At 35.7% G+C, this 24549-nt stretch overlaps 1 protein-coding gene across 14 annotated transcripts in view; it reads left to right on the top strand.

Moving 5' to 3' along the window:
• Positions 1–24549, top strand: part of DENND4A (DENN domain containing 4A) — a 132207-nt gene that overhangs the window by 67738 nt on the left and 39920 nt on the right. For 8 of the 14 annotated variants that reach the window (XM_050795906.1, XM_050795900.1, XM_050795903.1 and 5 more), the window contains 9 exons: positions 1100–1200; positions 5319–5537; positions 6935–7080; positions 16471–16604; positions 19681–19816; positions 20179–20385; positions 20795–20923; positions 21490–21631; positions 22011–22142. In XM_050795906.1, the coding sequence (XP_050651863.1) occupies positions 1100–1200; positions 5319–5537; positions 6935–7080; positions 16471–16604; positions 19681–19816; positions 20179–20385; positions 20795–20923; positions 21490–21631; positions 22011–22142 (1346 nt within the window). The remainder of the gene's footprint in view (positions 1–1099; positions 1201–5318; positions 5538–6934; positions 7081–16470; positions 16605–19680; positions 19817–20178; positions 20386–20794; positions 20924–21489; positions 21632–22010; positions 22143–24549) is intronic. The other 6 variants (XM_050795908.1, XM_050795907.1, XM_050795904.1 and 3 more) reach the window with 2 other exon arrangements.

Below are 24549 nucleotides of genomic sequence, written 5' to 3'. Positions count from 1 at the left end.
GAGTCATTAAAGCTATCTTTAAGTCCAAATGCTTCGCAATGCTTTATCACCATGCTCTTTTCTACTCCTACCCCGTGTATGGTTTAGAGACCAACTGTGTTGTAATAGCTATAATAAAGGAGATTATGGGAGCCTGTCCCAGAAACAAAGATACAATAGTTCCTCCCTTACCCGTAGTTTGGCTTTCCATGGTTTCAGTTATCTGTGGCCAACTGCAGTCTGAAAGTACGTAAGTACAATACAATAAGTTATTTTGAGAGAGAGAGCCCACGTTCACATAACGTTTATATAAAGTATATTGTTATAATTCTATTTTATTATAAATTATTGTTATTGATCTCTTACTATTCCTAATTTATAAATTGAACTTTATCATAGGTATATATGCTTGGGAAAAAACGTAGTAAAAATGGGGTTCAGAACTGTCTGTGATTTCAAGCATTCACTGGGGGTCTTGGAATGTATCCACTACAGATAAGGGGGAAACTGCTTTATCATTTTTTAACAGATATCCTCTTTTATAGTTATATAAGTATTTCACAATGTACTTTATTCAAGTAATTTAATATTATAGGTTATTTCTTTTTTGAAAGAAACAAAAATGATCCTTACTTATGCTCTTAGGAAACTAAGAAAGTATTTAAATATACCAAAGTATTTTGATAAGCTCTGTGGATCATGAGTTTACTGAAAGTTTTTGTAGTGCTTTTTATTACAGTATATAAGAAAAAAACTTGTAGGATTTTTCTAATACTTAGGTGTCTAAGCACACTTAAGTGGAGATTAAGAGTAAAGATCACCACATTAAGCTTTATGGTAATTAGCAAGATTCCAAAGCAACTGGAATTTACTCAGTATAATATAAATTTGTGAGCTATATTTAATACAAGGTTCTACCCTCATACAAATTAATTTTTAAATATTCAACATGCCAGTTTACCCCATAGGATTTTTCTCTCGTTAATGCAAATATTTTGTATGTTTTTCATTTTTCATTCAATGTGTTTAATCTTTTCCTATTTTTATATATAACAGATATATACCTTCCCCCTCCCAAAGACCATGTAACAAATATATTCCTGTTGTTATTTAATCTTAGAATTGGTGACAAGAAAAATGTAGCCTGGAAGATACTTCCAAAGAAGCCATGTAAAAATCTGATGAACACACTGAATAATTTGCATCAGCAATTGGCAAAATGTAAGTGGATAACTTCATTAAAGGAGGTAATTTAATCTGAAAAAGGGACTCCAATTACTTTGCCTTACTTATAAAAGAATAATATTTATTTTAACTAGCAGAAAGTGGTTTTACCATTTTAAAGGCAGATGATCATTAAAGCAAAATTTGTTATAAGATGAATGAGAGATTTATAAAATATGTATTTTATATCTTCCAAATTTTTATAGAACCATCTTAGAATAACAACATTCAAAAGGATGTTAAGGTGGTTAATTTTACCATTACTGAAATACCATGAAAAAAATGTGGGGTTCCACCTTTATATTGTTTTTTTTTTCTCTTTTGAGACAGAGTCTTGCTTTGTCATCCAAGTTGTAGTGCAGTGGCACAAACATGGCCCACTACAGCCTTGACCTCCTGGGCTCAAGTAGTATTCCCACTTCAGCCTTTTGAGTAGCTGGGACTGCAGACACGATGAGGCATTACGCCTGGTTAATTTTTTAATTTGTTACAGAGACAAATTATGTTGTCCTGGGCTCAAGCAGTTCTCCCTCTTCGACGTCTCAAAGTGCTGGGATTACAGGCATGAGCCACCGTGCCTGGCCTATTTTCTTCATACGTAGAATAGAAAGTTAGTTTTGAAAATCTAAGACAAATGATGTAAACTACATTAGAAAATACTGATGATTTCAGTGGAGCAAGAGCTTTTCACCTTCAGTGGATCTTAATGCTGTGCTTATCTTTTTAAACATTTTTTAATTTTTTTGTGTGCTTATCTTAAAGTTTGAAAATCGAAGTTTGCCAATAGCATTAAGAAATTAATAAAATGAAAATTGATTAGGATGTTGAATATTTCTATTATATATAATAATATTTCTATTATATATAAGGATATATATAAGGATATATCTTGACCTGTCCAGAATTGCTGATAAGGAAAATTAAACCTTCATTTCTTTATCTAATCTTCTTGGTAGTATAGCAGATGACCCATTCAGAATCCATAACTTAATACTTATTATATAAAGTATGGTCAATAGTGATATGCAGTATTTGAGGTTCACATTTATGTATTAGGTAGAACATAAGCATAGGAGGTAGCCTACACCCTTGAGGATTAATCATAGTGTATAGTGTAGTTGGAAATAGACATGGATAAAAACAATATTTACAAAGTATACTTGATAACAAGTAGATAATTCCAAAGTAGCTCATAAGTATTGGGATATTAAACTAACGACATAAAACATAACAAAATTTTGCCTTATGGAACAAATAAATCATGCATGTAATATTATTTGTTACCTAGTTAATTGCTTTCTAAAAGTGTTTGCACTTCTTTTGAATAGCTGAAAAGCCCAACAGCTATTGTAGCAATATTTAAATATTATTAACATTGGCTGGGCAGGATGACTCAGGCCTATAATCCCAGCACTTTGGGAGGCCAAGGCAGGTGGATCACCAGAGGTCAGGAGTTCGAGACCAGCCTGACCAACATAGTAAAACCTCGTCTCTACTAAAAATACAAAAATTAGCCGGACGTGGTGGTGCACTCTTGTTGTCCCAGCTACTTGGGAGGCTGAGGCTGGAGAATAGCTTGAACCTGGAAGGCAGAGATTGCAGTGAACCAAGATTGTGCTGCTGTACTCCAGCCTGGAAGACAGAGTAAGACTCCATCTCAAAACAAAAACAAAAACAAAAAAAACCGTAGGCTTTCTGGTTCCAATGCCTTACATTCTTCCAGTATTTTCACTTTTTTAGATAATAAGAACTCCTCCAAAAACTCTCGAAGATGATTAATTGTTCCTTATATTTTAAAATTTTGAAGTAATAACAAACTTTTTTTCCTGACCCTTTGACATTAGATGCTTCATGACATTTGAATAGAATGTATTTCCTACGAAGTACATTTTTTGACATCACTACAATGTAACCATGAAAATCAGGAAATTAACATCGAGCATTACTGTCATCCTAATCCTCAGACCACATTCAGGTTTTGCCAGTTATCATGATAATGTTCTTTTTATAACAAAAGGATCCAGTTCCAAATCAGGTTTTGTATGTAGTTTCAAGTCTCTTTATTTGCCTTTCCTCCTGAACAGTTCCTCAGATTCTCTGCCACCTTTGAAGATTATATTTACCATTGTAGAATTGTCCATGGTGTGGGTTTATCTGAGCATTCTCATAATAAATACAGGCCACCCATCTTTTTTTCTTTTTTTTGAGATAGGATGTCTCACTGTGTCACCCAGGCTGGAGTGCAGTGGTGCGATCACAGTTTATGGCAGCCACGAGCTCCCAGGCTCAAGTGATCCTCCCACCTTAGCCTCCTGAGAAGCTGGGACTACAGACACACGCCACCACACCCAGTTAATTAAAAAAAAAATTTTTTTTTTGGTAGAGATGGGATCTCACTATATTGCCAGGCTGGTCTTGAACTTCTGGGCTCAAGTGATCCTCCCACTTCAGCCTCCATGCTAGTATTACAGATGTGAGCCACTGCACCTGGCCCAGGTCACGCATCTTTGACAGGAATATCACAGAAGTGATGCTGTGCCCCTCTCATTGCGTCCTTATGTCATATCGCACACTATTTTGTTTTGTCACGTTATTGATGGAGATATTCACTTTGATCACTTAAGGTGGTGTCTACTAGACTTCTCTACTATAAAACTACATATTTACTATCTAATGACTTTAGCATTGAATTGTCCAGGAAGAAGAATTGTTTTTTATATTTTAATCCTTGTGTGTTCTTCCGTAGGTACTTGTATTAAAAAAAAAAAAAAAAAAAAAAAAAAAAAAAGGAAAGAAGAACTGTTGCATTTGCCCTGTGCCCAATTTGCACAGGGTAAATGCAATAGTTCTTCTTTCCCTTTTTTTAAAGTCTGTTTTCAATAAGAAAGACACAAACATGAATAAATACAAGAGGGAATGTCACTGCCGCTTTGAAAAAGACATATCTGTAATATATAAAATATATATGTTTTATATATATTCATATGGAAAGAGTGTGAGAGCAAGTATGTGCACGTAACATGAAAAGTGGCTGGGCATGGTGCCTCATGCCTATAATCCCAGTACTTTGGAAGGCTGAGGCGGGTGGATCACCTGAGGTCAGGAGTTCGAGACTAGCCTCGCCAGCATGGTGAAACCCTGTCTCTACTAAAAATACAAAAATTAGCCGGGCATGGTAATGGGCACCTGTAATCCCAGCTACCCGGGAGGCTGAGGCAGGAGAATCTCTGGAGCCCCGGAGGTGGGGACTACAGTGAGCCAAGATCGTGCCACTGTACTCCAGCCTGGATGACAGACCGAGACTCTATCTCAAAAAACAAACAAACCAGAACAAACAAACAAAACGTGCCAAGCTTTTGAGGGAAAGGGGAGCAATTTTTGAAAGAAATATTTTCATGTTTTCAAATGTACTAGTTTATGTATAATCTTCAATGGTGAGAGAACAATGGAGACATTTCTATATGAAGATTTGAGAGATCTGGGTTTATGTTCCTTTCTTATTATTCTCTTTATTTCTGTGTCAGGTCATTTCCATTCTCAGGGCATGTGCAAAATGGTAGTGGTGTGGGAGGTATAGATGACATGGTTGTTCAGATTCTTTCTGAACAATGCCAATACTCGGTGAGCCTATGAATGATATATATTCTGACATATATTTATAGTTGAGCAGCTTTCTGATATTCTTTTGCTTTCTGGGTTATAATCATTATTAACTTATATGTAGTTATTTTAGAACATGAACTTTAAAAAAAATTTTTGTAGAGACAGAATCTCTCTATGTTGCCCAGGCTAGTCTTGAACTCCTATCCTCAAGTGATCCTCCTGCCTTGGTCTAGGATTACAGGCTTGAGCTGCCATGGCTGGCCTGAACGTTTTTTTTTCCTGATAGTAGTGAGATAAGCAGAGGTAACTTTGTGTTTAATTTGGATAAAATTTACTCAACGGAGCCTACAAAATGCTATGGCAGGCTTTGCTAAGGTTTAAATGTGATTAAGTTATGTAAACAAAGAGTTGAGGTAGCTTGGGTCCTTTTGAAAACACAACAAAATTATACTGGTACCATCATGAGTGTTTTGTGAGTTCGGAGAAAACACTAACACTCTGTGTCTTCACAGTGCAGCAGAGACCGAGAGATGATGGACTAATGGATTTAGCAATGAATGACTATGATTTTAATTCTGGAAAGAGGTTGCACATGATAGATTTGGAAATCCAAGAGGCATTTTTGTTTTTCATGGCCTCTATTTTAAAAGGTTACAGATCATACTTAAGGCCAATAACACAAGCCCCATCTGAGACAGCCACAGATGCAGCCTCTCTCTTTGCCCTACAAGGTGAGTGATTGCATAGTTTTAAAGCTTTCATGTCATTGAGCTTAACTTTGTGATGACTCATTTGCTGTCTGTGTTAATAGCTCATATTTATGAGAATACATACCTGTTTTGAGGAGAACGTGAATACCAGCTTTGTTGGTTACCCATTTCCATAGGACTAGTTATTTTTCAGGCATATTAGATATAATTCCATTAGCAGATATGCAGAAGATAAGTATAGAGCCTCCCAACCATATACCGACTGCATTTGTGTGTCACATATGTGTTGAGATACTGATACTTTCAGCTTTCAGAGCAGTAGGCAGTGTTGGGGATACAGAGGAACCCCTGGAATGGTCACCTCCAGGCTTGAATAACCTCATTTGTTTTATTTCAGTATACTTTACGAATATTTTCAAATATTGGGTACTTTACAAATATTTACAAATATTTCCTATCTGTGCCATGAAGTAAAAAAAGTTGGGAAGTTCTGGAGTGCAACCAGTTTTATAATACATATTTATTTTCTTTTGTAGTATTTAACATTTGAAAGAGAAATTCATTTAATAAGTATATATTGAGTACCTCTGAATGCTAGGTACTGAATAGTGGTATGCAAAAGAGACATGGCCAAAAAAAAAAAAGTAAAAGATGAGAGTCATGGTTATTTCTCTCAGAGAGCTTATAGTCAAGAGGATAGGCGATTGGAAATAATGAGTGAACAACTTCAGTTCACAACCTCATATCACGGAAGGCTATTCTGAAGAAGTAACATCTGATCCATGATCTGAAAGATGAGTAGAAATTAGCCAGACAAAGGTAAAGTAGGAGAGTGTTTTAGGCAGAGAGAACAGTTTACACAGTCCCTGAGACTGGAAAGAGCTTGAATTCCTGGGCCTGAAAGAAGGCCCAAGTGCAGTGTAACTGAGCATAGTTAGTAAGGTGAAATCAGGAAATAAACCTTTTCTCTGTTTTCAATAAGTAAGACACAAACATGAATGAATACGAGGGAATGTTACTGCTGCTTTGAAAAAGCCATATATATATATATTTTTTTATATATATATATGTATAGTGTATATTTATATGGAATGTGAGAGCAAGCATGTGCATATAATATGCAAAGCTTTTGGGGGAAAAGAGAGCAATTTTCAAATGTACTAGTTTATAATATTCAAGATGGTGAGAGAACAATGGAGACAGTTCTGGATGAAGATTTGAGAGATCTGGGTTTATGTTCCTTTATTACTGTTCTCCTATTTCTTTGTCAGGTCATTTCCCCTCTCAGGGCACATGCGAAATGGTAGTGGTGTGGGAGGTATAGATGACATGGTTGTTCAGATTCTTTCTAGTGCAAATATTCTGTGAATCTATGAATGATATTATATATTCTGACATTATATATTTATGTTGAACAGCTTTCTTAAGAAGCCGGGACCGGTCACATCAAAAATTCTATAACATGATGACCAAAACACAGATGTTTATTCGCTTCATTGAAGAATGTTCTTTTGTTAGTGACAAAGATGCAAGCCTGGCATTTTTTGATGATTGTGTAGATAAAGTAAGTAACGGTACATCTACAGTGCCCTAACTTATTTTGTGTTACTGTTATAAATGTTATGAGTTATAGTTTCTATTTATAGCTTTTAATGAAATCGAAATTAATTTCATTTTCATCATTGACTGCTTATAATGCAAGTTTTGGTAGCCTGCTAGAAATTATAGAATGCACCTCTTACAATTACCTTGTAGAATTTTACTAAATCATAAGTTTTGTTTTAGCAATCAGGTCCCTAACCCTCCCTGCCCACTTATAAAACCAGGAATTTTTTGCCAACCTGTGCACCTCCAACTTAAACATCTGTAATTTTCACCTCTCCTTTTTGTCAGAGATGGGTTATCACATGCTGAAAGTAGGTGTAAAAGTATCATAAATGTTTTACCTGAATATTTCTACAATTGAGAATGAGTTTGTAGCTTAAATTCGTTAGTTCTATAATTTTAAATTTATATATGAAACCTTTCTGTTCAGTCCTAATATCATTAGGTGGGACAGAGCAAGGCAGGTATTCATGCTGGAGAGAGAGAAGGTAGGGTAGTCCAGAGAGGGGTTTCAAAACCTGAATAGGGTGGAGAGAGAGGAACAGCCTAGCTGGAATGTCAGAGCCCAAGCCAGGTAAGGAGAGTATTCCTGGAGAGGCATGTTCTAACATGTAGAATCAGAGGACAGGCAGTTTAAAGAGGGTGTCCATGTTCAGGGGCAGACTGCTGCAGGGTGTCAGAACCTAAACAGGATGAGAAGAGCACTCATACAGAGGTGACCACACATGGAGTGTCAGAGTCTGAGCAGGGTGGGGAGAGTATCCTCACGGGGATAGCAAGGGAAGCAAATGAGATGTCAGAGTTTCATCTAGATGAGAGAGGTGTCAGCATGGTGGTGCAGGATTTGGTCTGGAAGGGGTTGTCAAAACCACATTAAGGTGAAGAAGTCATCTGCATGGGAGAGGGGTGGTGGTAAAGATGGGAGAATGTTATATATTGGGGAGATTGATCAAATAAATGTATTAAAGGTAATAAAGTTTCTTATTGAGAGGAAAGATTTACAAATACAGAAGTGAAGAAAACTAAATTGAACCCTGTAGTGTTGGTGTAGAGTTGGAGATTTGGTGTAGTATCATTGGTTTTCAATGATAGATACAGAAATAAATGTAGATGTAAGTATATGTGTCTGGGTGTATACACACATATATTCCCTACCTCTGTACATTAGGTGGACCTGGAAGCAGCCACACCCCAACAGCAATGAGCACACCTAATGTATAGATTTTGGCTTCTAAATACCCGATAAGCCCTAAAGTATCTTGTGCTAGAAAACCAAGAATTGCTCCAAGAATGATGGAGACATGTTAAAACAAAATACGTATACAGAAGTCAATTTGAAGGGATTTCCACAGGCAAATCTAGGACAATTTGAGCATCAAATGTTAGTAACAGATTAGCCCATTGAGTAAAATAAGAAACCATGAGTCTATACAGATATCAATCAATTGACAGTCATCTGATGAGAAGCAGGATCTTACATAGTTATTAATGACCTCCCCACAAAATGCATATTAATGACAAAAGGGAAAAGAGTAACTTTATAGTGGAAAAGCCTGGCAAATACCATTTTAATCAAGTTATCAAAATGAACATCATCTGCAATGGGACAAGTCAACATTGTGTTCCCCTAATAGGTTACAATGAGAATGCAACCTCAATTCTGTAATATTCCTGCAAAAATGTATGACCTATATAATCTCAAGGAAATACCAAACACATATTAAATGATATTCTACAAAATACCTATTCTGTAATCTACAAAGTATTAAGATTAAGAAAATAAAGTAAAAATGGAGAAGCTTGTCTAAAGTGAAGTAAGAAGACTTAACAACCAAATGCAGTGCTTAGTTAAGAACTAGATCCTTGCCGGGCGAGGTGGCTCACACCTGTAATCCCAGCACTTTGGGAGGCTGAGGTGGGCGGATCACAAGGTCAGGAGATCCAGACCATGGTGAAACCCCGTCTCTACTAAAAATACAAAAAAATAGCCGGGCGTGGTGGCGGGCACCTGTAGTCCCAGCTACTTGGGAGGCTGAGGCAGGAGAATGGCATGAACCCGGGAGGCGGAGCTTGCAGTGAGCCGAGATCACGCCACTGCACTCCAGCCTGGGCGACACAGCGAGACTCCGTCTCAAAAAAACAACAAAAAAAAAACAAAGAACTAGATCCTTTAGGCATAACATTATTAGGTTAATCGACAAAACTTGAATGTAGTTTGAGGATTACATAGTAGTAATGTATTAGTGTGTTGATTTCCAGTAATAATATATCAATGTTAATTCCCAGTTGATTGTATTTCTGTAGGAGAATGTCTTTGTAGGAAGTATAAAAGTATACAGGAGTGATGATAGGTCATCAGCTCAGCAGCTTACTCTCAAAGATTAAGGGAAGAAGTTACTTATACTAAAACTTCCCTGTAAATTTGTATTTAAATAGGTATATTGTATCCATGATCTTATGGCCATGATAATAGAAAAAAGGAATAAATGAAAGCTTTATTATATATGATCACAACAATTTGTAATGTTAAGATTATTTAAAGAAGTTCATCACTTTCAAATTTATGTGACTGTGAAAGAAAATCAGTGAGGTTTTTTTTTAACGCAACAGCCAAAATACAACTTATCCCTTGATATTCAGAAATTGGTTCAATTCTTAGTTTAACATGAAATTGGCCTTACTGATTGTTAAATAAGTACCAAATGTGTCTTATAAAAATGAGAAGTGATTCTCACTATGAATAGGAAAATAGTATGGTAGGAACAACACACTACATTGGGAATGAGAAGTATTTTAATCTTGACTATTATACTTGTGACTTTAGTCATTTAGTCTTTATATGTTGTTTTTTTATGTATGTTTTAAAAATGAGGGCCGGGCGCGGTGGCTCAAGCCTGTAATCCCAGCACTTTGGGAGGCCGAGACGGGTGGATCACGAGGTCAGGAGATCGAGACCATCCTGGCTAACACGGTGAAACCCCGTCTCTACTAAAAAATACAAAAAACTAGCCGGGCGCGGTGGCGGGCGCCTGTAGTCCCAACTACTCGGGAGGCTGAGGCAGGAGAATGGCGTGAACCCGGGAGGCGGAGCTTGCAGTGAGCTGAGATCCGGCCACTGCACTCCAGCCTGGGCGGCAGAGCGAGACTCCGTCTCAAAAAAAAAAAAAATGAGGATAAATAATTATAGCTGCCTATCTCATAGTGTTCAGAGTAGTGTTGTATAAACTAAAAAGTAGAAAATATTATGACTATTTTTGCCTGTAACTGGATTTTATTCATGTTTATAGATTAATGGTTCATTTGGTTTCTCATTTCATAACAGAAATATTCAATATTTGAATGATTTGTACATATGAACAGCAGGAACACATTCAGAGCCTTGTAGACATCTACCTTTTCCTTCAATTTAGAATACTTGAGGGATGATTGATACAGAGAAATACTATTTCTGGTGCTGTTAGAGAATTAACAAATGAAAGTATCCAGAAATATCATCCCTAGTTCTTTCTTGAAAATGCTTTGGAATAGGGAAAAGATGGATACATGCCATTACTTGCTTAAAATTCTCAATTCATCTTCCTGTAGAAACACTGTTATAAATGGTGATTAGCTATACTTCAAATGGTAGCAGTGTTTTGCTATGAATACGTGTTAAATTTTTATAAGTCGGGCATGGTGATATGCACCTTTAATCCCAAGAGCAATTACTACCAGCTACTCAAGAGTCTGAGTGGGGAGCCCAGGAGTTGGAGTCCAGCCTGGGCAACATAGTGAGACCCCGTCTCTAAACAAAAACCAACAACAACGAAGTATTAATTTTGTATGTGTGGAATGATATGCTAACCACTTTTTAAGACATTTTTAAAAATCAGATTTATTGAGATACACAAACAGTAAATACATCATTAATGTACAAAGTTTAATGAGTTTTGGCAAATATATATTTCCATGTAACCCATGACTTCAAAGTTATTTTCATCACCCCAGAAAGGACATTGTTTTGGGGGAAGATTTATTTTCTACATTTTGAATAACCTACTTACAAACAGACTTGTGGAACCCTGCATTTTGTATGTTGAGCTCTGGTCTATAAAGCTTTGAAAACCTGGGTTGTTTTCTTTATTATTTTTTATTTTTGAGACAGGGCCTCCCTTTGTCACCCAGGCTGGAGTGCTGTGGCACGATCTCAGCTTACTGTAGACTGGACCTCCGGGACCCAAGTGATTTCCCACCTCAGTCTCTTGAGTAGCTGGGACCACAGGCGTACGCCATCATGCCTGGCTAATTTTTTGTAGAGACAGGGTTTCCCCGTGTTGCCCAGGTTGGTCTTGAACTCCTGGACTTAAGTGATCCTCTTGTAGTAGCCTCCCGAAGTGCTGGGTTTATAGGAGTGGCCACTGCTTATGGTGAAAACCTGTTTATTTTGAAGAGATACTGTAATAGCTCCTTGACAGTTTTGTCTTCATTTGAGTATTATACCAAGAACTTGTTTTTCAATATTTTAATCAAAGTTTTGTGTTTGCCTTATTTGGCACTTCTGTGAGGCCATTCTAGTGTTGCCATAAAGAAATACCTGCATCTGGGGAATTTATATTAAAAAAAAAAAAAGGTTTAATTTGCCCCTAGTTCTACTGGCTTTATATAAAGCAAGGTGCTGGCATCTGCTTCTGGTGAAGCCTCAAGAAACCTACAGTTATGGCAGAAAACCATGGGGAGACAATGGGGAGCCAACATGTCACATGGCCAGAGGTGGAATGAGAGAGTGGTAGAAAGTGCCGTATGCTTATATAAAACAGATCTTGAGATAACTCACTCACTACCACAGAGACAGAACCAAGTTATGAGGGATTTGTCCCATGATCAAAACACCTCCCACCAGGCCCCACCTCCAACATTGGGGATTACATTTCAACATAAGATTTGGAGTAGACAAATATCCAAACCATATCAGTGCTTACAAAATTAAATATTGGCAATAAATAGAAAGATGTGCTTTAAAAAAGAATTCCTCTACATTTTTTATAGGAACAATTTTTTTGTGTGTATAAAGATGATGTTTCTGTCTGGCATTATGAACTTTGAATGATTTTTTCATAGGTGTTGGGCTTCCATTGGTTGTATATATGTTCTCACTGAGCTTCCCTTAAGAACAGTGGCATACATTTGTGTAATTGTTGTTCCTTGTGCGAACCTTAGTGAATCATAAGGGACCAAATTGGTAACCACGGTTTTGCCAATAGCATGCTTTAGCCAGTAAATTTATTAATCCACATGAGAACACTGAATTAGTTGTCAGAATCCAAGTAACAGTGAGAAGAGAGAAGTCTTATATTGTTCCCTTTTATTTTTGGCCTATTTTATATATCCTATTCACAAGTTTCTGTTTTAGCTAAGAACTCAGGATTCCTAGCTAAGTCACATGATTTAAATAAATATTGATATCTAAGATATACAAGATTTGTAATTTTGCTGACTAGGGTATTACGTCCTAAGGAGCATATCTTAGTGCTCATAATTAACACATTATGTTGTCTAGGATTTTCTGTTGGCCACCTGTTGTTTATGTGATGATAGTCCATGCAGAAGATGACTGGAATCATTGCTTAAAGATTATGAATTCTGAGAAGTCTCGAAAAATAAAATTCTATTAAATGTGTAATCATTGTTTCTAGGTAGACTATTTTCCTAAAATGTTATTTATCTATTCGAAGTCTAGATCTAACAAAAGATCACTTATATATATGAATTAACATTATACTTAAAGATTTTAATGACTACTCAGAAAATCAAAACTGAAAATTAATGCATTAAAACATAGTTACTTGTATTTGCTTTATTATAATTCAAGAGACTCTTATTAGAGAAAAAATAAATTGTCACAAGATTAAAAATATATCTTGGTTTTTTTTTTTCTTTTTTTTTTTTTTTTTGAGATTTGAGATGGAGTTTTTGCTCTTGTTGCCCAGGCTGGAGTGCAGTGGCATGATCTCGGCTCACCACAACCTCCGCCTCCTGGGTTCAAGCAATTCTCCTGCCTTAGCCTCCCAAGTAGCTGGGATTACAGGCATGTGCCATCACACCTAGCTAATTTTGTATTTTTAGTTTCTCCATTTTGGTCAGGTTGGTCTCGAACTCCCGACCTCAGGTGATCCGCCCATCTTGGCCTCCCGAAATGCTGGGATTACAGGCATGAGCCACCGCACCTGACTCAAAATATATCAATAAAGTTCATATGTAGTTAGAGCAGAGGTTAATTGTATCCCTGGTGGTGTTATTAACCAGAACTCTCTGAAATGTAAATAATTATACAATGCTGTTACTGCCTTTCATGTTTTGATACCACAGTAAGTGACTCACAAAAAATCAGTGCTTACTATTCATCTGCATATGTTTTCTAGATATCAGTAACACTTTAAAAAGAATAATTTTTGTGAGGGTTATTCCTTAGTTGAGTAACTTTGAGCTTAAGTTTTTAAGTGAACAAAACTCTTACTTCTGGCAGTTTAACTATAGAAAATAAATAACTAAGTATACATTAACTGTCTCATGGTTCATAACTACTATTGAACAAAAATTAGACGTGTGGTACTATTATTCACTTATTCTTACATGGTATATTAACTCTTTTGATCTTCGTATATCCAAACAAAACACTTGACTGACTTTAAAAAGCTGGAGTGGGTAATACTGAATAGAAATAAGAAAAACAATATATGAGAATTATGTGTTTCATTTATGACTAATTTAAGAACCATGTGTTCTTGTTCTTCATATGATTATATTTTAAATCATTACAATCTGTTCCTGTGGGATGGTGCTTAACTAAAGGCAGTTTTGTGTAACAAATAGTCTGGTAAGATTTTTTCTTGGTTTCCCAAGAATCCATTTCCAGTGTTTTCTGAGCATATTAATGTCTTGTGGGAAAATATGAAAATTATTTTAATTTTATCCTTCAGTGGGTGTTGGATTTCTTTTTCTCTCAATAGAGACAGATGTCACCATGCTTTCCAAAAGACAGAGATGTCCAACCGATAAATGTAGGATTTATTGCATGGCTATTTTTATAATGTTAAAATGAGATTTTATTGGTATATAAGTAAAAGGAAGTACTTTTACCAAGCTATTGAGTCTACAGTGCAAAATTTTAATATTTATATAGACTTCACGGAAAACTAGAGCAGTTGTCCTGGACCCCACACTTTTTTATGAGAACAATATGGCTGGAGAATGGAAAGTAGGCGCCAATATGGAGAGGGAGAAGCTGCTAAAAAAAAGAGTGAGAACTATTAAATAAATAAACATTTGCTGAGCATGGTGGCTCATTCCTGTAATCTCAACATTTTTGGGAGGCTGAGGCAGAAGGATTGCTTTGAGACCAGGAGTTCCAGACCAGTCTGGGCAACATAGCAAGACCCCATCCCTACCCCCAAAAAAAGAAAGAAAAATTAGCTGGGTGTGGTGGCACGCGCCTGTAGTTGTACCTACTTGAGAGACTAAGGCAGGAGGATCACTTGAGCCTAGGAGTTTGAGGTTGCAGTGAGCTGTGATTGCACCATGGCATTTTAGCCTGGGCAACAGAGCAAGACCCTGTCTCAAAAAAACCATTAAGAATCATAATATATAGGCTGGGTGCAGTGGCTCATGCCTGTAATCCCAGCACTTTGGGAGGCCAAGGCAGGCGGATCACCTACGGTCAGGATTCCTGACCAGCCTAGCCAACATGGTAAAACCCCATCACTACTAAAAATATAAAAATTAGCTGGGTGTGGTGGTGCGTACCTGTAGTCCCAGCTACTTGGGAGGCTTAGGCATGAGAATCACTTGAACCTGGGAGGCGGTGGTTCTGGCGAGCCAAAATTGCATGACAGCACTCCAACCTAGGTGACAGCAAGACGCTGTCTCAAAAAAAAAAAATCATAATATTTATACGATTTAGTAGCCTGATTCTTTTCTCATTTATTGTTATTTTGTGAATGTTTTTCTCATTATTATAATTCTGAATTATGTCCTAATTTTTATCTAGTTCACTGTATGGATATACTATTAAAAACATTATTTAATCCAAGAGAGTATAGCATATAATGCTGTGAAATTATCAATAATTTATATAAGAAGATTTTGAATGTATTGTTTCCTTTAAGTGTTAGAAAATTTTTAAAACTCATCTGTGTTCTTTTTTGGTATACTCTGCCCTAAGTCCTTATCTTAAAGGTTTAACTTGTTAGTAATTCCTACTCTTCCACTTAATCCACATGGTATATGATATTTCTAACCTAATAAAGTTCTGTGAAATGTATTTTGTCATATGTATGACATCCTTTTTTATTAATATCAATATTATGCCCTTTAGTTTATGAGCTCTTGTGGGGCAGTTTAGGTTCTACGAAGTTTTCGTTTTTTCTGGATATTACCTTGCCATCGAGTACCTAGTAGAAATAGTACTACTAAAGTGCTTTCAATATTGATGTGACTAGAGTTTAACTCACATGTACTTCTACATATGCTGAAAGAGTTTAGGGAAAGTTGTTATATTTAGTATAAATTTTTAAAATATATAGAATTCACTATTCTTATCACACAGACACACATGTACATGGATTTTAAAAATATTTCTTGATTACAGTCTCATGATTCAAATGCAAAACATTTGCATATAAAAAGGTATATTCAAATATAAAAAGGTATATATTCATCTGGGTCCTATTCCATCCTTGTCTACCCTATTCTTTTCCTCTTCCTCATATAGGTACTTTTCTTAGTAGCTTTCTAGTATTTCTTTATGTAAATATAAGCAAAAATGAAAGGCCGGGCGCTGTGGCTCACGCCTGTAATCCCAGCACTTTGGGAGGCTGAGGCGGGCAAATCACAAGGTCAAGAGATCGAGACCATCCTGGCCAACATGGTGAAACCCCGCCTTTACTAAAAATACAAAAATTAGCTGGGCGTGGTGGCACACACCTCTAGTCCCAGCTCCTCGGGAGTCTGAGGCAGGAGAATCGCTTGAACAGGAAGGTGGAGGTTTCAGTGAGCTGAGATCGCACCACTGCATTCCAACCTGGTGATAGAGCAAAACTGTCTCAAAAAAAAAAAAAAAATATATATATATATGTGTGTGTGTTTGTGTGTGTATTTCCCTCGTTTCTTATTCAGAAAGTAATATACTATTTACAGTTTGCACTTTGCTATTTTCACTTAATTATTTTGGCGCTCATAGAGAACTTGCTCACTCTTCTTTTTTAATGGCTGTTTAGTATCCATTGTGCAGATGGTTTATTTAACCACTTCCCTTTATGTGAACACTTGGCTAACCAATGTGGCTTTTTAATATATGTTTTTAAAACTCCTTTAGGTGGATATGGACAAGAGCGGTGAAGTGCGACTTATAGAACTGGATGAATCTTTCAAAAGTGAACATACTGTTTTTGTAACACCACCTGAGATCCCCCACCTACCCAATGGTGAAGAACCCCCTTTACAGTACAGGTATTCAAGAGGCAGAATGTTTGAGATTGAAAGAGAGAAGCAATCCACCATCTGTGACGTAGCTTTCTAAGGACTGTGGTATTTTCAAAAATCCAAACTTTACAGATCCCTAATTTTTAGGTGGTAAGCAAGCTTATCCCACATCCATTATTAAGCTTTGAGGTATAAAAAGAAAACATATATAATTTTGCATAATATAGACTTGGGAAGCTCTCTAATGATGTCTGCATAAGTATCTGTCCTTGTAAATGTTGATTACATTCAGTTAGACTCCCCACCTCAAATGCAGCACTTTATTATAGAATTTTGATTTTTTTTTTCATTAAAACTGGTTTCCTCACTTTCAATCCTTTTTCATCTCATACATACACTGATTAATATAACCTTGGTTTACAAAAAGATTAAATCTAATTTAGAATCAATCTTTGTGGCCTTGATTTGTACAATTTTTTAAGTTACTAATTTTTGTCATGAGTTTTAAGTCATGGAAATTCAGAATTATTGGAATTGGTCATTGTTAATTTAGGAAATGTGGTTAGACACTGTGCTAAGTATATAGACTTGAATGATACATTGTCTGTGCCTTCAAGTCTAGTGAAGAAGAGAGAAAAGTCCTGAGCACAGTAAAATAAGGGCTATGATAGAGGTGAATGCATTATTTAGTTTCTAATATACATTTATTTTTACTTAAAATTGTAATTTCTTTTAGAGTTTAAAAGATTTCTTAATTCTCCAATAATACTTTCTTACTTTGTTTAAATATTCTAAAACCATTTCACATCTATCACCCTTTAAATCATAGTTTGTTATTTTCATTGAAAAAGGATTTTTCAAGACATCTTTGTTTATGACTTGGATTAAATTCTTTTTACAGATGAAAAAGTGATGTGATAGATGTTTATGAATGTTGATTAATAAGAGGCCACTTGATTTCCACTCTTTTCATCCAGTGATGATATTGTTCATATCACTTTTTAAATGTCTTCTGTCGAAGATATTTAAAATATTTCTCTTAATTTCTCTCTTCCTCTCTTTTTCTTTCTAAACAAGTTCTCATTTTTTAATCTCTTTTGTACTTTATGCTTATTTGTTTTTTCATATGTGTCACTAATAGAGTTTTGTGTTTCTTTGGTTTGGTTTTAACTTTTTTAATTTAAATTTTACTTTTAGATTTAGTCCTTTAACGCTAAGAAAATTTGGCCAGGCACAGTGGCTCATGCCTGTAATCCCAGCACTTTGGGAGGCTGAGGTAGGCGGATCACTTGAGGTCAGGAGTTCAAGACCATCCTGGCCAACATGGTGAAAACCCTGTCTCTGCTAAAAATACAAAAATTAGCTAGGCGTGGTTGTAGGTGCCTGTAATCCAAGCTACTTGGGAGGCTGAGGCAGGAGAATTCCTTGAACCTGGGAGGTAGAGGTTGCAGTGAGCCAAGATCGTGCCACTGCACTCCAACCTGGGTGACAGAACGAGACTTTGTTTCCAAAAAAACTGCATTATTTCAGCCTGTGCCACATAGCAATACCTTATCTCTACAAATGATTTTTAAAAAATAGCTGGGCATGGTGGTGCACACCTGTGGTCCCAGCTACTCAGGAGGCTGAGGTGGGAGGATCACATGAGCCTGGGAGGTTGAGACTGCAGTGAGCCATGATTGAGCTACTGCACTCCAGCCTGGGCGACGGAACAGACAAATCAAAAAATAAAAAGAAAATTACTTATCTGGAAACATTTCTGTTTTTTTAGAATCTGTCATTTTTTTTCTTCAGACTACTCATATAATTTTGGTGTAATCATAACCATAATTGGGAAAACACCGTAAATGTCCTTAATGATCACAAAGTCTGCCTCATAAGAGATTACTCGTAAACTTACATTGTCTATGTAAAATAATGAGGCATTTGAAATAAGACACACAAAATGGTCTTATTATCTTATCATATACAATGAATTTTTTAAGGGACATGGTTTTCCTGGATTTCTTTGCTGTTTCCTACTCAACATTGAATCATTGCTAGTATTTTCTTATTCTATGGAATTCGACTATAGTAATGTATAAAAAATACTGTCTACCCTCATTTATTATAGTTAGATTTCTTCCTAATGGAAACTATTTATATGCCTTTAAGAAAATATTATATAGTATTCTTAAACAGGTTAAGTGTATTGCTCAGGAGGTAATTTTGGTTTCTTTCAGCATATCTTTTTCCTAACTGCTGCCTTTCACTTATTTACTTACTTATTAATGAAGTGTCACTATGTTGTTCAGGCTAGAGAGCAGTGGCTATTCACTGGCAGAACCATAGTACACTACAGCCTTGAATTCCTAGGCTCAGGCGTTCCTCCTGCCTTAAGTTTCCTGAGTAACTGGGATTATAGGCACGCACTAACTGCACCCAGCCTAGCTGCTAGCTTTTAAATGTCCAGAGCATCTTGATCTAGCACCCTTATTAGGTTTACCTCCTAATAGAGCACCTATTCTAACCTTTTCTTCCTCTTATTTAACCTTCTCAGTTTTCTTTCTCATAAATGATGCCTTGAACCTACTAGCTAACCTGACAAACCAATTCATGAGAATGTGAGAGCAAGGTCTGGTGTGCTAATGTGCTAAACCTAAGGTTGTTATTTGCATCTTTCTAAGAAGGAAAGTTCAACAGTAAATATGTTAATCCAAAGCAATGACATTAATGATTGCCCTTTTTGAAAGAGTCCTAGTTTGGTGGACCTTTTACCAACTGTCATATTATCTAATATGTTTGCTATGTATTAACAGGAGTACTAACTTTTAAAAGTTTGCTTAAGTTACCTTGGAGTTGGATGTCATGTTCATTTATGTTTTTCCCTTTTCCTCAAAAAATAACTTGAGTCTGGATTTGGCTATTACATTTCTAGTTATTATAGTAAGAAGAGCAACATTAGCATGAATATTTATTGAGTACATATCATAGCCTGACAAAGAAAGATAGTTAAATTCTAAGTGAAGAAGTTATTGGTTATAATTATATTAACCTGTAACCACTGTGATCATCTATGTGTGCTTGAGAACTGTTTTTCCTTTTTTTGTCTTTTCTAAAACAGCTATAATGGATTTCCAGTTCTTAGGAACAATTTATTTGAAAGACCTGAAGGATTTCTACAAGCAAAGAAGAACAAACTGCCTTCAAAATCAAGTAGTCCTAATAGCCCTTCGCCCATGTTCAGAAGAACAAAACAGGTACTTTATCGCATTCTTCATGTAATCAAATTTTAGAACAAGAAATAAATTGAATATTTATCCTCCTATAATATGCTTTATCACTTCTTATATAACTATTACTAGATTATTGTGTTCCCCAAAGCACTCTGAAGATACAGTAATCTGACTTCAAGAAATTAACTAGTTCTCTTGTCCTAGAAATTTATTTTATATGCTGTTTAATACAGGTGCAAACAGAAACTTGAAAACACTTTAATTACAGACATATTTTGTTATGGAAACATTATAAAAGCTTGTGACTTGTACTTGTTTAGCATTCAGTTAAATAAAGATGCCTAAGTGCATAAATTTATTAGTTAGATCTTTATATTTTTTTCCAGGAAATTAAATCAGCACATAAAATTGCAAAGAGGTACTCTTCCATCCCTCAGATGTGGTCTAGGTGTCTACTGCGCCACTGTTATGGACTGTGGTTTATTTGTCTCCCAGCTTATGTGAAAGTCTGTCATTCAAAAGTCAGGGCTCTGAAAACAGCATATGATGTGCTTAAAAAAATGCAGTCAAAGAAGATGGATCCACCTGATGAGGTAACAATTATTTTATTGTTATATATATTTTTTGAGACAGGGTCTCACTCTGTCACCCAGGCTGGAATGCAGTGATAGAGTCACAGCTCACTGCAGTCTTAACCTCTTGGGCTCAAGATGCAATCCTCCCATTTTAACCTCCCAGATAGCTGTGACTACAGTCATGTGCCACCACGCCTGGCTAATTTTTAAATTTTTTTGTAGAGACAGAGTCTCACTATGTGGTCTAGGTTGGTCAGAAACTCCTGGGCTCAAGAGATTCACCTGCCTTGCCCTCCCAAAATGTTGGGATTATAGGCATGAGCCTCTGTGCCCTGCCACAATTATTGTTTAAAATGCATTATTTTGTTCTAGATTTGTGTACATGGTGACATCTGTGTGTCTGTACAATTTTGAACTTGTATTTCAGGTATGCTACCGCATTCTTATGCAACTCTGTGGACAATATGATCAGCCGGTGCTTGCAGTTCGAGTGCTTTTTGAAATGCGGAAAGCTGGTATTGACCCCAATGCCATTACTTATGGTTATTATAATAAGGTAAATACCTTGGTTTAACAGATAAAGAGTATTACTTTTGTCATTATGCAGTGTTAAATTTAATGGCAGAAATAATTTATGCAGGAGGTTATTTGGCATTTATTTTCAAGTATATAAAATACATTTTGTCAGTCAAGGAAGACTTTAGTTCTCTTTTATGTTATACAGTCTACTTTGATTTTTTCTTTCTTTGAAACAGGGTCTCACTCTGTCACCCAGGCCAGAGTGCAGTGGTGCAATCATGGTTCACTGTAGCCTTGACCTCCCATGCTCAATTGATCTTCCCACCTGAGCCTCCTGAGTAGCTGGGAGTACAGGCATATGCCACCATGCCTGGCTAATTTTCATATTTTTTGTAGAGGCGAGGTTTCACCTTGTTGCCCAGGCTGGTCTTGAATTCCTGGGCTCAAGTGATCCACCTGCCTCAGCCTCCCAAAGTGCTGGGATTACAGGCATGAGCTACCACGCCTGGCCTGCTTTGATATTCTTTAGCTTTATTCTGAAACCAATATATGTTCACTTATAAAAATTATTTTACTAATTATTTTATTTTGTTGAATGAATAGGCTGTTTTGGAAAGTACCTGGCCTTCAAGAAGTCGTAGTGGCTATTTTCTCTGGACAAAAGTAAGAAATGTTATTTTAGGAGTAACACAGTTCAAAAGAGCTTTAAAGAAACATGCACACTTATCACAAACAACTCTCTCAGGTAAGGGATGTGTGTTTTACTTGTTCTTCAAAATTAATTGACTAGCTACAGTTTACATTTTTAGAAATTTTAAACAGTTTTACAATATTGAATGTTTTAGTTTTTAGTTATTAAGCAAATTATATCACTCTTCCCATTTAGAAACCACCGGATTTCACTTCTGTTTAAATGTTTCAACTTCTGACCACCTTCGTGTGTGGTGTTTTCGTGTTCATTAATAACTCTCAATAGGTTTCTTTGTTATAGTTGTATTTTGCTAAGTATGTGGCACTTTTCATGTTCAGTATTACATTGGTGGATTATTAGCTTGAGCAACAAATTAATGTGTATATTTGGTACCTCTTTGAGTAGTAAAATGCTGTCAAATTGTGTTCTTAAGCAGATGGCAGTGACCTGGATGCTGTTAGTCATGGCAGCATGGATAGTGGTCATGGGACACACACTGTGGAGCAGGCACCTTTTAATACGGGTTTAATCAAAGTGTATGCTACTGATGATAGATCTAGTACAGGTTTGTGTATGCTTATGTATACATTTATTATAGTACATTTTTAAAACTAGATTTGGTAGCCTGTGTTTTTTTACATTTTCATTTTCAGTGATATGTTTAACTGTCACTTTTTAATTTTATATATTAAGTATTTGATTTGATATTAGATTTAATAACTATATGGAATTTTATTATTTGAATAGAAATAAACATTTTAAGAGAGGTTATAAATCACTTTATTCTACTATTTAATACATGATAATCCAGTTAACTCTGCGTAGACATAGATCTCTTTACCCTATCATTTTCTTATAATAAATTCTTTGAAATTATGAAAATGATATTAGAATTTTTTAAAAAAGAAGCATAGCTCTGTATCTAAGTTAATAGTATTATACCAACATCAGTTTCCTGGTTTTGACAATGTACTATGATTATGTAAGGTATTATCACTGGGGGAAGCTAGGTGAATAGTATCAAGGAACTCTCTGTACTGTAATGTTTTTTTAACTTCTGAATCTTAAGTGATTTTAAAAGTTGTAATAAAAAATTTTAAATATATAAAAATATAGCATTCTAAGGCTGGGTGTGGTAGCTCACACCTGTAATCCCAGCACCTTGGGAAGCCAAGGTGGGTGGTTCACTTGAGCCCAGGAGTTTGAGACTGTCTGGGCAACATAGCAAAACCCTGTCTCTACAAAAATACAAAAATTAGCTGGGCATGGTGTCCCGTGCCTGTGGTCCCAGCTACTAGGGAGACTGAGATAAGAGAATTGCTTGAACCCAGGAGGTTGAGGCTGCAGCGAGCCATGATCAAGCCACTGCACTCCAGCTTGGGTGACAGAGCAAGACCTTGTCTCAAAAAAAAAAAAAAATTTTATATATATATAAAATAATATATGTATAATACTATATATGTATGTGTAATAGTATATGTATAATGTGTGTATAATACATATACACATAATATATGTATATGTATTTATGTGTATATAGAATTGTATATTTTATGTATATATTTATATATGTGTATATAGAATTGTATACTTCAGTGCTAGAATTATAGCACCAAAGATGGCATTAATTTCAGAGAAGTATAAGATTTGTATATCAGCTCTTCTTAATTATTATTACAATTGACATGCAAAAATAAATTATTTACATAATTCTGTTCTTTTTATTACATTTCAAAAATTACACATGACTTTTGACTACAGATAAAAGCAAGCTCTTAAAGGACAGAAACTTTAAAAATTGAAGCATTACTAATAAAATATGAAGGCCCATATCTCTGCAAATGTCAATATTATTTTGGTCTGTCTTGCTTTATACCTACTTTTAAGTTTAATAAATGTAAGCTAATTTTGTTGAAATGTAATATTCATAGTTTTTCTTCCTTGATTGGTTTTATTCCTTGATTATGCAGTGTGATTTTAATCAGTTATAATAGTTATCCTTTGGCATTATCTCTTACAAACGAAGAAATCTTATCTTTTAACTGTGGCTTTTAAAAAGGCTATCTTAAAATAGTGCAAAACCTAATAAAAGCATGAATTTTATCGAGATAATTCTCAGATTTTTCTATTTATAGTTTCTTTAGAAATGGACCTGAAGTTTGATTAGAAAAAATAAAAACTCAAAATTATAACAAAAATATTAAACTAAATACCTAGTGATATATAATTTCTTTAGAGAGTGCTTTACAAGCTTGTAAACATTTTTCATATATAGTCTCATATAATAATAACAACCTTATGTTTTACAAATTTGGGAACTTCAAATCCAAACAAAAAGGTTACATTGTTACTTAAAATCACATGTCTCCTGAGATAAAGAACTAGGATTCAAAACCTTATCTTTTGAGACTAATCTGGTAAAAACAATTTTCTAAAAATGATGCAGAGTCTCTTTAGCAAAACAGTGTATTAGAAGTTTTTTTTATATTGATAGACCTTTTTCCTTTCTTTGAGACAGCATCTCACTCTGTTGCCCAGACTGGAGTGCAGGGGTGCGATCATAGTTTACTGCAGCCTTGAACTCCTGAGCTCAAGTGATCTTCCCACCTCAGCCTCCCAAGGAGCTGGGGTCTATAGGTGCATGCCACCATGCCTGGCTAATTTTTTTTTTTTTTTAGTAGAGATGAGGTCCCACTGTGTTGCCCAGGCTGGTTTCAAACTCCTGGGCTCAAGTGATCTGCCTGCTTCAGCCTTCCAAAGTGCTGGGATTATAGGCATGAATCACTGCACCCAGCCCCTTTTGCTTTTCTTAACAATATCTTTAACACTAGATTTTTATCTCATCCCCATATATTTGTACTCACATGCAGTTCAATGATTATTCAGCTAAAATTTTTTAAAAATTAATTTCCTATCAAATTTGAAGAAATCCAATTTTTTAGTAAAATCATTTAGACATTTAGCTCTAGTGA

This window comes from Macaca thibetana, chromosome 7 (genome assembly GCF_024542745.1).
Source record: "Macaca thibetana thibetana isolate TM-01 chromosome 7, ASM2454274v1, whole genome shotgun sequence".
In the NCBI taxonomy this organism is placed as follows: Eukaryota; Metazoa; Chordata; class Mammalia; order Primates; family Cercopithecidae; genus Macaca; species Macaca thibetana.
This window is presented reverse-complemented; position numbering and strand designations above follow the sequence as displayed.